We start from the raw sequence: 15,323 nt of genomic DNA on the forward strand, positions 1-15,323 counted from the left end.
ATACAGGTCTCTTAATGATCAAATCAGCATAAAAAAATCATTTAATTGCTATTACAGGAATACATTTCATATATACTAGTAGTAGTAGTAGTAGTAGTAGTAGTAGTAGTAGTAGTAATAAACTTTATTGTCCTTGGCAGGAAATTTGTTATGGGCATTACCATATTGCTGCAGACATTCTATAAAAATAAGCAAAAAAGAAAACAATTACAAATGCAGTAATTATAAAAATTGTAATGCTAATTAAGATAAACTCTTGTTAAATAAAGGTACAAAGGATTTCTTAAACGGTTCAACCTACACTTTGGGACTCTATATCTCCTGCCAGAGGAAAGCAGTTCATAAAGTGGCAACTAAGTTGGATCGTTCAGAACCCTTTCCACCTGATTGAGGACACAATTCTCATATAAAACTTGAGGATTAAAATACTCATCGTGCCCAACAATCGTCTTTAAGAGATGCATCAGCTTAGATTTGCACAGATTTGAACAGATAGGTTGCCAAACCATACAGTGATACCATCTCTAACAATGCTTTCAAGAACAGCATCATAAGATTCTTGTTCACTACAAAAAGACGTAACCTCCGTACAGTCTCTGTCTGCGAGAGGAAATGGGATTTTAATTTATTGCTATGAACTACTCCACACCTTCCTGAGACGGGTGTTGAGAAGTAACTGTAACTGTAAAAAATACAATCTCTGATGGTAACGAGAACAAACACACTCTATGTGTATTCCATGTAAAAGATCTGTCAATGTAAATGCCCAAGTATTTATAGGTCTCTGACTGAGTAATACGATGGTCGTGTACAACCACTTGACGATGGTCACCTATATACTTTAAGTCAAATACCATCTCTTCTGTTCTCTTAATATTTATTTTTAGCTTATTTTTATCATACCAATCAATAAACCAGCTAATTTCTGACTGGTATAACACTAATGTCATATAAATACATTAAAATGCATTTTGATCCAACTAAACTCAAAGGGATAAGATGCGTATATGTGTTGCCCTGTCCATAAGTCAGCGAGAGGAAGGTTTAAAAAAAATGGCAGCAAGCTAAAGCGAGTGCACAAACTCTGACAGTTTAAACCACCCAAATCAGCAAGCTGCCATTGGCAATAGCTGGGAAAACTCCTGGAGGAGAGGCAATGTATTGTAGCTGTGAAACAATAACACAGCCCACTGGATCTCTAGCAGCCTCTGTCTGCGAGAGGAAATGGGATTTTGCTTTATTGCTATGAACTTCTCCACACCTTCCTGAGACCGGGGTTGACAAGTAACTGTAACCATCAGCAGTGCTAACTGAACTTTTATTTGTGTTTTTTTTCCAAGCAGAGTGACAAACATATCCATTAAGTGTAGAAACAGTTTAGTAGTGTCATAAAAAACTTATATTATATGGTAGTGCATTGTATACTGTATAACAAGCATCAACAGAGCCTGAAGCCATCAGAGATTGGGAACTATTGAATGAATGTTACTTTGTATTCTCTATTGAATTCGAGCCAGGTGATTGCCTGGGCCATTCTACAGCTTGATTTTCTTTCTCTGAAAGCATTTGAGTTTCCTTGTCGATGTTTTGGATCATTGTCTTGCTGAAATGTCCACCCTGGTTTCCTATTCATCATCCTGATAATGTAGATGTTGGACTGAAGCAGCTAATATTCATTTACAATGAGGAAGAGCAGAGGGTTGCTGAAGAACTACTGAGACATTTCAGCTGTTGTCTGAGCCTTCACTGACTTTCTACATCTCCTGTTCTTCATGTGTTCAATAATTTTTCCCTGTGATATTCCATTTTGTTACACAGACCTCCATTGGTAAACGAATCTGCTTTGTTTTCTTTGGTTGTCATCAACATCTGGTGAACATTTCAAGTCAACAGGACATTTTGAAATATGTTTTAAGAGAAAAATGGCGACGTGTTCAATACTTATTTCTCCCCATTGTATGTATCTGTAACGTGCAACAAAACAACGCATTTTTAGGTTTGCAAAAATGTAGACAGCACCCTCTAGTGGATCTGCCATCTGAAATGTGCAACGAAACACCTGGAGCTACATATTTCTAGTTTCTCAAAAATGTACATATTTCAATGAGCCTGTGTTGGATTCTGTATTAATCTGTATTAATCAACTTTCACGAATATTGTCCATCTCCGTTTTAGTGAAATACACAACACAAAACAAAAATCCAGCTCCTATTACAGCTTCCTCCATCCTACATGTGTGTTTTTGAGGGTTTGATGATGCTGTCGAATGGTTTAATTTACGTCAGTTGGCCTCAGGTGAATAGTGGATGGTTAGATCCTGGTGGTTAATTCTTATAACTACCCGGTGCAAAAAGTCCCTTGTGTTGCTGTTCTGGTATTTACATCTTCTTTTACCCTAAAGCAAAGCACAAAAACCTTGACTCTTGTACATCATGATCTTAACAGCTACCTGAATCCACTGAATTTGATCTTTAGCATCTAATCCCTGTCACTTTGAACTGCTGTTCAGGCTTCTCCGATGTCTCACTTCCAACAAAAGGCGCCTTTAACCCTAAGGGACATTCTGGGTAATTGAGCCATTCAAAAAGGACAACAGAGCTGCCAATCAAACAGCACTTACCCAAGCACTTGTAGGGCACCACAATGTGAGCGTGGCCCTTGCACTGCTTCTTGTCCTTCTTGCACCAGTTCTCGATCTTGACAGGCTGGTTGGCCTCCACCACGTTGGTGATCTGCAGCTCGGGATAGATCTAAAGGGAAAGAGAGCGGAGATTCAGGCTGTACAGTAAGCAGTGATCCATGCTTCACAATCTCCAGATGCCATCTGCTCATGTATTGGAACAAACACGCAGGATTTACTGTACTCTCCCTCCAAATTCAATAAAAGGACATCGATGCAAAGCAATCTCAAAATGTACAGAGATGGTACTGGGTGTTTTGTTTGGTTTTTTGCAGCCAGCCATATGACAGATGAGGACAAAGTTTGACATTTGTAAGCAAACAGTGTTTTTAATATAGTTCAGGGGATATATTTGAGTGTGTAGAGTGCTGTGAGAGGCTTATTGCTTATATAAATCAGCAGAAACACCAATTTTAGTCTCACTTTACACATAAAAACATATAAAGATGGTATATATGGTATTATATAAAGGATTTAAGTAATGAAAAAATGCCATGTTTAATCAGAATTGTGGGCTGAATGAAAATTGAATTAAATAAAAGTCTCTCACCAAGATTTCATTTATTGGATTAAAAAAAATGATACAAAGAATGATATTCTGAAATTGTATTACAGTTTTTTAGATACTTTATCTTGTGATGTTAAAACGTGATTCTGAAAAAACATGATTTTTTTTTAGAAAAAAAAAACATTCAAATCCGTTGCTTTGTTGGTCAAAATTAATATTTTAAATAATTAATTATTTTTATAATCAAATATTTTTGCACATCAATTTTTCCCCGTCAACATACTTTCATCAGTTTTATTCAAATGAATGTATGCTTGCTGAATAAATTATATTCATTTAATTATATTTAAATATTTCTTTTATACTTATATTTTGTTTTCCATTTCACATTGTACTATTTAATACATATTAACAGGATATTATATCCTGTTTCAGTGGAAATTATAACAAAACTGATGCACTACAGTTAAATCTAAACAAGATTAAAAAGATAAATAAATATTTCCACCAAACACATTCTCATCAGTTTTATTAAATTTAATGTATGTTTGATGAATAAATTACATTTATTCCATAAAATGTTAATATATTGTTTATACTTATATTGTTTTTGTTTTACATTTCACTATTTACTAGGGGTGGGCGGTACACCGGTGTCATAGTCATCACCGGTGTGACATTGCGCCACGACATGGATTTTCTAATACCGTCAATACCGTAATAAATCAATTATGCGCCTTGAACGGCTGCATTTACATCAATAATAGCTAATTCTAAATAATAAGGCATTCAATTTTCTTCAAACGTTCAGTTGTGGTCTGAATACATGTCCTTATACTACAGGGCTTGAAATTGCAACCATTTTGGTCGCATGAGCGCCCGAAATTTAATCTATGCACCCTCATAATATATTTTAACGGCTGAAGAGTGAAAAGTGCACAGGTTTGCAAACCTCACCTAAAGTTATAATAATAATAATAATGGCGCAGATGACAGCGATCATGACATGAGGTAAATGTTGATCCACCAGCTGAGATCAATCGAGTGTTTTCGGAGAAGGTGCCCGAATCTCGATGCGTTGCATTCACCGCGTGTTCAGCGCAAATGTCCGCTAAATATAAAATCTAACACTGTACACATCATCGCCAAAGAAACTCACCTTTACTAAGTTTACACTGAAACTACGGCTCATAACAAAGAGCAGAATTGCGCTGGTGGTCATTGCGAGAATCCTACTCTGTCTGCTCATAAATTGGTGCGCCTGACTCGCCTGCTTTATTCCACCAACACAGAGAAATGAAGATCAGCTCATAACGAGACTGAGCATTTACAATGACCCAAACCAAAACTTTTAAAGAGTCATAGAAGTGAGACTTTCTTTTGTCCGTTCTTCCTTGAGATGTATATTATTTTGCTATTGAAAGTAATACCATGATATTATACCGTCACCGTTCAAAAGATGAAAAATACCGTGATATTAATTTTAGGTCATATCGCCCACCCCTACTATTTACTATGTAATAGATATTATTAGGATATCAATTTCAGTGGAAATTATAAAAAATTGATGCTTTACAGTTAAAGTTAAGATTACTATTATTATGGATAATTAACATTTCCGTCAACACATTTTGATCGGTTTTATTCAAATTTATGTATGCTCGCTGAATAAATGATATTTATTATATTTGATATTTATTTTTTACCTATTTTGTCTTTTTTTCTCCATTTCATAATTTACAAATTAATACATATAAATACATGGTTAATTTCAGTAAAAATGATGACAAATAGTATACATTACAGTTAAAGTTAAACAAGATTAAATGGATAAATAAATATTTCCGTCAACATATTTTCATCAATCTTTTTTCAAATTAATGTACGCTTGCTGAATAAATCACATTTATTCTTTTTCCTTCGGTTTCATCCAGCATATGTTTTACACAGCTGATGCCCTTCTAGCTGCAACCCATCACTGGGAAACATCCATGAACACCATATACTATGGCCAACTTAATTTATTCAATTCACCTACAGTGCATGTCTTTGGACTGTAGGGGAGCACTCAGAGCAAACCCATGCCAACACGGGGAGAACATGCAAACTCCAAAGCCAACTAGCTCAGTCGGGACTCGAATCGGCGACCTTCTTGCTGTGAGGCGACAGTGCTAACCACTGAGCCACCGTGCCGCCCCTAAATCACATTTATTTAATTATATATTTATATGGATTTACAATTTAATACGTACAAATAGGATGTTAATTTGAAGTGTTTATAAATGGTTGGAGGTGTTATAAATTGTAAATTAATTACATAATGAAAAGTGCATGATTGCTCACTTGTTGAAAAGAGTGAACCAGCAAGCTTTCTCCAGCCAATCAAAACACTTGATATAAAATGATCAGCTAAATGCAGACATTAAACCTATTATGCTCCAATTTACAGGATGTAAAATAAATCTCTGATGTCCCTAGAGTGTGTATGTGAAGTGTCAGCTCAAAGTACCCCACAAATAATGTTTTATAACTCTTTGAATTAGCCCCTTTTAGTCTTTGATCCAAATTGTGCCATTTTAGTGACTGTCGCTTTAAATTCAAATGAGATTGTGCTCTTTTCAAAAGAGGGCGGAGCTACAAATGCCTGTAGTGGCAGATTTACAAACAAGACTAACATCCTATGCTAATGAGAGAGAGAGATGGTCACTAGTGGGCGGGGTTTTGTCCCTCTGATGACACAAACAAAGGGAGAATGTCAATCAAAGTGTTTTCTGCAGACTGTTTTTATAAAGTTCGATTATAAAAAATAAAATTAATAACTTTTTACCATTAGAAGCTGGTCATATTCACACACTGCCGTCACACAACTATGTTTAAACCTCTTATAAAAGAGATTTTTGCATAACAGGTCCCCTTTAATTATAGCTGTGTTCACAATTCATGGATAAATGTGTGTAGCCTGAATGTACCTCCTGACAGTACTGCAGCACTGATTCTTTGGTTCCAACGCAGGTTTTAGATCCAGAAGGGTCTGGTTCCCAGCGGCCAGTCTGGATGTTGATGTGCATGTTGAGTTTGCCACAAAACATGGCAACCTGAGGCTCTGCGACGGCAAATCCGGTTCCTGCATTTGCTGCCAGCGCCTGGAAGAACAGCAAGAGAAAGAATTAGATTGGAAGTTAATGGAGACTCTTATTACAGACAAATAAAAGTCGAAGAGGTTCAGACTTGTCAAACACTCTCATGTGGTCCTAGACGGCAAGCTGGAATACTCTTATAATGATATGACCAAAGGACAAAATGCAATAGGTATCTTTTAAATTTAGTGGTTAATTCGTATGAATTTGTACGATTTCAATCATGTAATTTAGTATGATTTGCTCATCTCCCAATGATGGTTGGGTTTAGGGGTGGGGTTTGGTGCCACGCCTCCTTTTTAAAATCATACATTTTCATACCTAATATTTCATACATAACTGAACTCATCCAAACTCGTACAAAAAGAAAAATAGTTAGGTTTCCTCATGAGATCAGGCTGATTAAACCAATACAAATATAACATTTGAACATTTTGAAAAATCTATTGGTTTAAATAAAAAAGCTGGCCGTACAGACACCATCACTTAAATTGTCAGTGTCAAACGATCCTTCAAAAATCATTCCAACAGGCTTATTTTACGCTGAAGAAAGATATATATAAATTATAAATGTTAAAGACAGTAGGAGTGCTTAACTGATTACAAATACAGATAAAAACATTACAAATGACTTTTTTTAAACACATTTTATACATATAATATTTCATATTATTTAACAAATTAAAATTTAAAAAGCAATACCAACAATACGTTTAGTTAATAATTATAGAAATTAATTAAATAGTTTGGTTTAAATGTCACCAGTATTTTTTCAAAGTGTATATACACACATGAATGTCTTTTACAAGAAATTTATATTTACATTAAACTTGAAATTAAAATAAATTATATACATAACATTACTTAATATAAAACATTTTAAAAGCATATCTATATCTATATATATATCTATCTATCTATCTATCTATCTATCTATCTATCTATCTATCTATCTATCTATCTATATATATATATATATATATATATATATATATATATATATATATATATATATATATACACACACCTATCTACCCATCTACCCATCTATCTATCTATCTATCTATCTATCTATATATATATATATATATATATATATATATATATAAAAAGTAAAAAAATTGTTAATTGACTCAACTCAAAGTTTTTCATTTGCACGTGTTTTTAAGGCCTGACAGTGTTCAAAGTATACGAAATTTAACATTGTAGCTTTAATAAAGAATACTTATTAATTTATTTAGACAGTAAAGACTTTTGCAGTGTTGTTTTAAATTTGATTATTCAAATTCTGCACCTGAATACTATTTGATTTCCCAAAAAAAAACATAAAACACCATTTATTTCACTGCTATCTTTGAATTTAATTAGTGAATTTTGACATTTTTATGAACGCTTCACTTCCCTACAGAATCAGTCCAAGAGATCGATTCCTGTTTTTGCTGCATTTTGCATATGTGCAATAAATAAATAAGTAAATACATGCCCACAAAACAATCCATCGCATCTAAAAAAAACAAGATGCCATCTGTCTTTTCTCATAAAGAAATATGTCCTTAAAGTCAGCAGTAACAACATAATGAGGACAAATTGAAGCAGACAGTCTCTCCAAGGACATTTTCTTTGTGCTCTGGGGTCACTGTTGACCCTATCAAACATATTTTAACTTGATTTGGGTATGTTTAATACACTGCACTGGGAGTCTGTGGGTCTGAAGCATGTTTGTTTACAGCACACGGTCATGATGGGTTATATATTTTCATTTCAGTCTTAAATAAGTCAAAAATATCTTCATTTGTATTTTTAAAAGTTTGGAATGACATAAGGGGGAGTAATTATTGACAGAATATTTATTTTTTGATTAAAGTGTAAACTTTAAAGTCCACATGAACCGGAAGCTGGGACATTTTGTTTTTTTCATATTGTGAAAAAAATGAAATGAAATATTAAATGAGGAAACAGAGGCGTGGCTTATTTTTTCTACTGTGAGCTGATTGGATGTAGTAAATTAGGCATTTCATTAAGAAAGATCAGGAGAAGGGTTTGGGGAGAGTTATTACAACCTAACAGACTCCTCCTCCTCACCATTAATGTCTGTAGTCAAAACTGACAGCTGGAGGGGTGTGGCTAAGTCACGCCCAATACCTCAGACAGACCTAATCTGAGAACTTGAAAACAAACAGGAAGTGCATTTTCAGATGTCAATTAGATTAGAAGGGCAATCATTTTGTTCTTGATGACATGCACAGATGAATTGATCACCACTAAACTAGCAATGTGAGCTAATAAAATCAATATGGTTAGTTTTGACTTTAAGGTCACACAGAAGGCAGGAAAATACAGGAGGATTTTAGAAAAAGCCCAAAATTTGATTTGATATCTCAAATAAAATCCCCAACTGCAGTGAAACGAGTGATGTTTCCCTTATTCTCTGTCCTTCCTGTAGACGGTCTCGTTTACAGAAACATGTTCTTCCTTTTTTCCTGAAACAGGAAGCAGCTCCGCCCCGCCTGTCATTAAAGCTCCGCACAACAATTCCTTCAGTGCGACCAAAGAGAAGACTCATTGCCAGTAACTGTAAGATTACACTGCAATAATGCAAACAATCATGTGGTGATTATAAAGGCATGTGTTATAGCCAAACTAGACAGACAGAGCCTGAAGAGGTGCGGGAGGTCGGGTCACGGCCCAGACATGCTGATCTGTGAGTAACGTGTCCCAACAATGCAATCAAATCACTTTGTTTACAACGTCGTTATAAAAACACACATGTAGAGTTGAATTCGGAGTTATTAGCCCTTCTGAATCATCCTGAATTATTAGCCCTCCTGTATATTTTCCCTAATTTCTGTTTAACGGAAAGATTTTTTTTAACAAATTTCTAAACATAATAGTTTTAATAACTCATTTCTAATAACTGATTTATTTATGTTTGCCATGATGACAGTACATATTATTTCACTAGGCAGTTTTCAAAATACTAGGTATTTTTTTCCTAGTATTTTGGGTCTCAGGAGATTAAATCGAGGTGAAAAGTCTTGTGAGTTGAGATTTTAGCATGATGGAGCATGAGGGTGAAATTAGCCTTGAAGATTGGAAGCAGGATTGAATTTGAACCGCAAATCAAGTGCTTTGCACACACCTGGTAGGCCTCTGTGATGCACGTCACTTGGTTGGGCGAGCGGGTGTGACGATTAGCTTTTTTTTTCTCACCGGAGGCTGCTGCGTTATTCATGACCAAGCAGAGGCTGCAACTATAACTGCAGCCACACAAATTAACTATGGACACTACCACGCGATGGAATATCTCTTTAGATGTGCTGCAGGTCGCATTATTAAAGTGCAGTACAGATATGTAAACACCAGATATGTCACAGATTTGTCATACGTCTGTAGTGAATTACTCAACTCTGATGCTTTTTTCAGGACAGACTTCAGCAGAGTCCCACAACTTAAATCTTATGTACTAGGACAAAAAAATTTTTATATCGCCATGTAGCACACGTATTTAAGTATGTTTAATGAGAGAGAGAGAGAGCGAGAGAGAGAGACAGAGAGAAAGAGAGAGAGAGAGTGTGAGTGAGTGAGTGAGTGAGTGGGTGGGTGAGTGAGTGAGTGAGTGAGTGAGTGAGTGAGTGAGAGAGCAACATCGACCTCACAATAATATAAACTAATATAAAACTGTTGCATACATTATGTGCATTAATCACGCCATGAACATGACATTAAAATAGCTACTGGTAAAAAAAAAAAGCCTAGATTAAAATGGCAAAATGAGAACTTTTCTCTCATTAACTATAGTAGAACAGCTTGTCAAAAAGAAAAAAAAAAATGAAACCATGCGAACAGAATCAATACGGGAATGAAGAAATATATACGAGCAATTCCATGCAAATGACAACCTTTCCATAAAAAATTACGTTTTCACCAAAATAGAGAAACCGTTTCTACATTATTTGTGTAAGCAAGTATTTGACAGTACTTTAAAACATTGACAGAGACATTTTTGAGTATTTTTAAACTATTATATTTGATTTACCAACATCACAAAAGTGGCAATTTCATATCTGTCACATCCATAACGCAGTAATGTCACATCCATAACAAAGCCTTTTCCTTATAAATGCAAAAATGTCAAATAAAATAAAATCAATCATGTTTGTATTATAGAGAGTCGACTCTTATTCTGTTGATGAGCATTATTCCTTTTGGGTTGTGCAGTTTAATTGACAGAATTTCTACAAAGTATGTTGTATACTGTAAACTGTAAACATCCATAACAAATTTTTATTTTCCTCATTTAAAATATAAAAACTGTTTACAGATTGATATTTTTCTGATCCTGTAACTCTGTGGTGAGTTGTTTTGGAAAATATAAACAGATGTTTCAATATAATGTTAATGTACACTTTCTATATGAATTTATGTTTCAAGTTTTTACTGAAAATGTCACGTCTATAACACTGGAATTGCTTACATATACATATATATATATATATATATATATATATATATATATATATATATTAATTATATTATAAGCTCTTTTTTTCCTGGTCATTGCATCTTTTGCCGTGTAAATGCAGACAATCGGATACTTTTCACCTTTAAAATATGATAAATGAAGGCAGGTCATCAAAATAAATCAGATGCAGACACAAAATCTGAATTGACCATCAAGATTTGCAATGTAAATACTGTGAAATTCTATAGGAGAAAAGCCAGTCAGTAGGAGTTTGCTATTTTCTGTTTATTTATTAACATGTTTTGCAGTGTTTGCATGTTCATTGCATAGAATTCAATAGAAATTAATATAAAACTATTGCATACATAAAATTATATGGATGTTCATTAAAATGGAAGTAAATTCATTACAAGTTGATAAAAAAAAGACCTAAATTGTTTTGCATTTTGTGATTTCTATTCATATATTAGCAAAATGTTTGAATTCCAAGAATATTCCATTCATACGTTTCATCATTAGGTTAGGTTACTTTATTTGTACCCGAAGGTAGATTTGGTTTGCAGTCAAGAGTCCTCATCTCACAACAGTGCCACACAAAGGAACTTACACAGTAACAACAACAAATAAACATTAGGACATAAAACATAAAATACTTATAAAGTATAAATGAATAATCACTTCAAGTGTCCACCCCCCAAAGCAAACAGACAATTTTGGCCTGAAAAGACAGTCATTCACATTAACTTCTTGTTTACTGAACTGTTTTTTGGGTCAATCGAAATGAAATCGCATTCATGATTGATTAAAAGCTGATACTCATGCACATCTCATCAGAAAAGCATGGTTTGTTCAGATGTAAATGTCCTCCAAAAGTCAGAGGGGTGCCCTTGCACAAAAACCGAGGAAATCTCAATAGAGTGGAGGAACTATGACATCAATTTGTATGCAAAAACCCAGAAGCGAGTTAGCATTTTAGTAGTTCCGGTTCCCTCATCCCAAAGTCAAGGGTTTTTTGAATGGGATTTTGGTTAAATTGCTTAAATAAGGTTTGTGGCTACCACAAACTCAAGACGTTTTATTTTACGTTTTATTCTACAACACAACGCACATCAGATACATCGCACACTTGATTTTTTAAAATCAGTTATGCTTCTGTAAAAAGACGGTTGCTAACAAGTTGCTAAATAGGACTACAGGCGATGTCGGAGGCATTAAACATCATCGAGCTGATCTGTCTGGAACGCAGCTTGCTTTCAATTTACAGCGTGCATCAGGCATTTGGATTTGTCTGTTAGTAGTTACGTATTTTCATAAATAGTACTTTATAGTTTGTAGCATTTTTTCTAAATGGGCATTTATATTGTGTGTAGGTAATGACTCGAAGAGACCATTATGACAGATATGTATTTGTTTAATTGGAGTTAGGGTGCCATTTTTTTAAATAAAGCTACTTTATACTGCTTACCTTAGGGCACCCTGTTTCTTTCCTGCTCTCAGTAATGCAAACGTGTGAATAAATTTGTAAAAATATAGAAATATTTACTCACATTTTAATGTGAGCATGTTACATTAACATACATCTAATGATTTTCCTCGTTTTTTTTTTCTTCATAAGAACAAATTTTAATGTCATAACTGCAATATTAACACTCTTCAAACTCCTTAACACTCAGCTTAAAACGTTTAGCAAATGTGACTGTATCGGCTGCTTTTCTATGTACTTTGTGACAAAAAAGAACATTGAATGTTTTTGCAGGCATTTGATAGACTAGGCCCTCATTACTGTAGTCTATAAAAAAACTGTCATAGCTAGGTTTTCACTAAGGTAAGCAAGCTGTATGCTTCCTGGAGATACACCTATTTAAATAAGTCTTATTATTATTATTATAACAATGATATGTAGGCACAATTATAAAACATGCAGTACATGTTCTAAACCTTTTACAACAACCGTACAACAAATGTATTTCCCACGGGAAAACTATCCAAAAGGCACGTAGGTCTGTACAATTTTTTAAACCGTATTTGTTTAACACCTAGTGTGGATTATAATATAATAAACTGAGAGAATAAATTGTTTTCATGGACCATATTTCTAAAAATAAGCTTGAACAGTTGTCTGTATCAGGATGGTGCTGACGTCACAGGCGAGCGCCCTGAAGTCAGTGTAGTCCGTTTAGAGCCTGATGTTAGCTTTTCAGTTCTTGCGTTTGCATTTACGACCCAAAAGTGATCAAAGTTTTATTAGCGTGTGAGAATCAGAATCAGAATCAATTTTATTGGCAAGTGTGCTTCACACACAAGGAATTAGTTTTGGCTACAGAAGCTTCCAGTGTCAGTAAAGTGACAAGTGACAACACAAAATAAATATGAAAGAAAATAGGACGATAAACATTAAACAGAGATGCAGGTAGTCAAAAAGATCTGGATGTTGAATTGTATGTACAGATTTGTTATAAATATACAGGTTATAAGGTGCTGTGTACAAATGCGAATGGAGTAAGTATTGCATTATATATTGTTATAGGGAGCTGGATTATCCGGTTGGACAAAACATGCAAGTGTAATGAACTATGCTTGAACACAGAGCTTATTATATGCAATCTTCGAAAAGTCTACGTGAAAATAGTATGGGGATTTTATCGAGGGAACCAGTTTTATGCTAGCAGCTGATTGGCCTATAAGGTGACGTAACAGTTCCTTCACTCTATAGCAGTTCTTTAATAAACATTAGATATAAATGCTTTCGTTGATTCTGTGTGATTAATAAACACACCACTACGGAACACAAGTTATGGATAAAATCAATTCTGCAATTTTTTTCTAGTTCAAAAAACGGTTTGATTTAGAAAGGAAGTGTGTTTGATTTCGGAAATAAAATATGTTGTGAAGATGCAGTGTAATTAAGCTAAAGAGATGTGTTTATTAGCAGTGTATTCACCCTGAACGCAACACTTCACCTGACAGATCACTCTGCCAAATCCCTATAAACCCTCATTGTGCAAAACTATCACAGAAGTGGATTATAATAATGGGAACATTATTCAGAGAGTCTGACAGTAATAGGTTTGCTTTTTTCTGAAGGCGCTGAACTTATTACAGAAGAGGCACATTGATGGCCGGTGACGCTTCAGAAGCCGTGGTTTTTAAAAGGTGAAACTCTTTTAGACCTCTAAATTCATGATTTATAATAGAATCCTTTTTAAAAATATTTTTTAAAATGATTGAGCAATTTTGAAAGGTTAAAATATCCATATAAGAATTTAAAATCTGTCATCTCACTACAGAGGGTATTTCTTTGTAAGGAAAAATGGTCTGCTACTAATGTATGAACATATTGCTAAAATTCTGATTAATTTCTGACAAAAAAAAGATTTAAAAGTCAAATTTGAATAATTTAAAAACTGCATATATGCTATATATGACAACAAAACAAAACTAAAAAAAGAACTACACACACATTACTATTACACATTCACACTATACATATTACTCTATTACCATTACAAATAAATTCTTAAAAATATTAAATGTAATTCTATAATAAAAGAATACCATTTTGTTCATTTGTTAATTATTTAAACACACACACACACACACATATACATATACATATATATATGGACAATATCACATGAATAGCAGTGCGATATGGCTGTATCCTGGCACTAGTTGGAGGCGTGCCTGCGTGTCCCACCAGTCACAATATACAGCCACATCGCACTGCTACTCATGTGATATTGTGTTTATACAACAGTTTGACTGCATAATCTTGTATATAAAAAAGAAAATCAAACACGGAGAGTCTAAAAATAATTTTGTATAAGGAACTACTTTCTTCCGCCATTTATTCACATCTGCAGCTGATGTCAGAACAACAGAAACGGTTGCTAATTTACTAATGTCACTTTAGAGCTAGTGTTTGAATGATTCTCTAGCGTAGTGTCTAAAATGATGACAAAACAAGTGATTTTGCTCACATTTTAAGATTATAAGGCTGAACGGCATGAAATGCCATCAGTCTACAGAGATTTCCCAGTATTTCTCAGTATTTGCCAAAGCAATGCAAACAGTACCAGATTACTGTTGTGTTTGGGATAAGGAAAAACGCTAAACACATGCTGGCATTTCTTCTTTCCTTCTTTTTACTGAACTAGTCTGCAGTATTGAAAACAGGAGACTCATTAGAAATAAACAGATGGCCAACCAAAAAGTAACTCAGGATTATACAAAGAGCAGCCAACACAAAATACATACATGTCTAATATGCGAGTCCCATCTCACACTCAATACACTACAATTACTATGGTATAAATACAGCACTGCAACATACAAAAGAGAGAGAGAGAGAGGAGGAAAGGAGAGAGGGAGAAGATGAGAGGTGAGGGAGAAGGGAGACAGAGGGAAGCGCCATTTGTGGATGGAAAATCATCATCTTTGCTCTGTCAGCATGTAGCTAATTAAAATAGGTTTTTTCCTCCAATAATAAACGGCATAGTTCATCTAAACACACCAAATCAATCATTTATCTGTAGC

General features: G+C 34.4%; 1 protein-coding gene across 4 annotated transcripts in view; it reads right to left on the minus strand.

Annotated features, from left to right (window-relative positions):
* The window catches only part of aplp2 (amyloid beta (A4) precursor-like protein 2), a 169,188-nt gene that overhangs the window by 80,721 nt on the left and 73,144 nt on the right, over positions 1-15,323 (minus strand). For all 4 annotated transcript variants that reach the window (XM_056478775.1, XM_056478774.1, XM_056478772.1 and 1 more), the window contains exons 2-3: positions 6,158-6,331; positions 2,621-2,750 (exon numbers count right to left, since the gene is read on the minus strand). In XM_056478775.1, the coding sequence (XP_056334750.1) occupies positions 2,621-2,750; positions 6,158-6,331 (304 nt within the window). The remainder of the gene's footprint in view (positions 1-2,620; positions 2,751-6,157; positions 6,332-15,323) is intronic.

This window comes from Danio aesculapii, chromosome 18 (genome assembly GCF_903798145.1).
Source record: "Danio aesculapii chromosome 18, fDanAes4.1, whole genome shotgun sequence".
Lineage (NCBI taxonomy): Eukaryota > Metazoa > Chordata > Actinopteri > Cypriniformes > Danionidae > Danio > Danio aesculapii.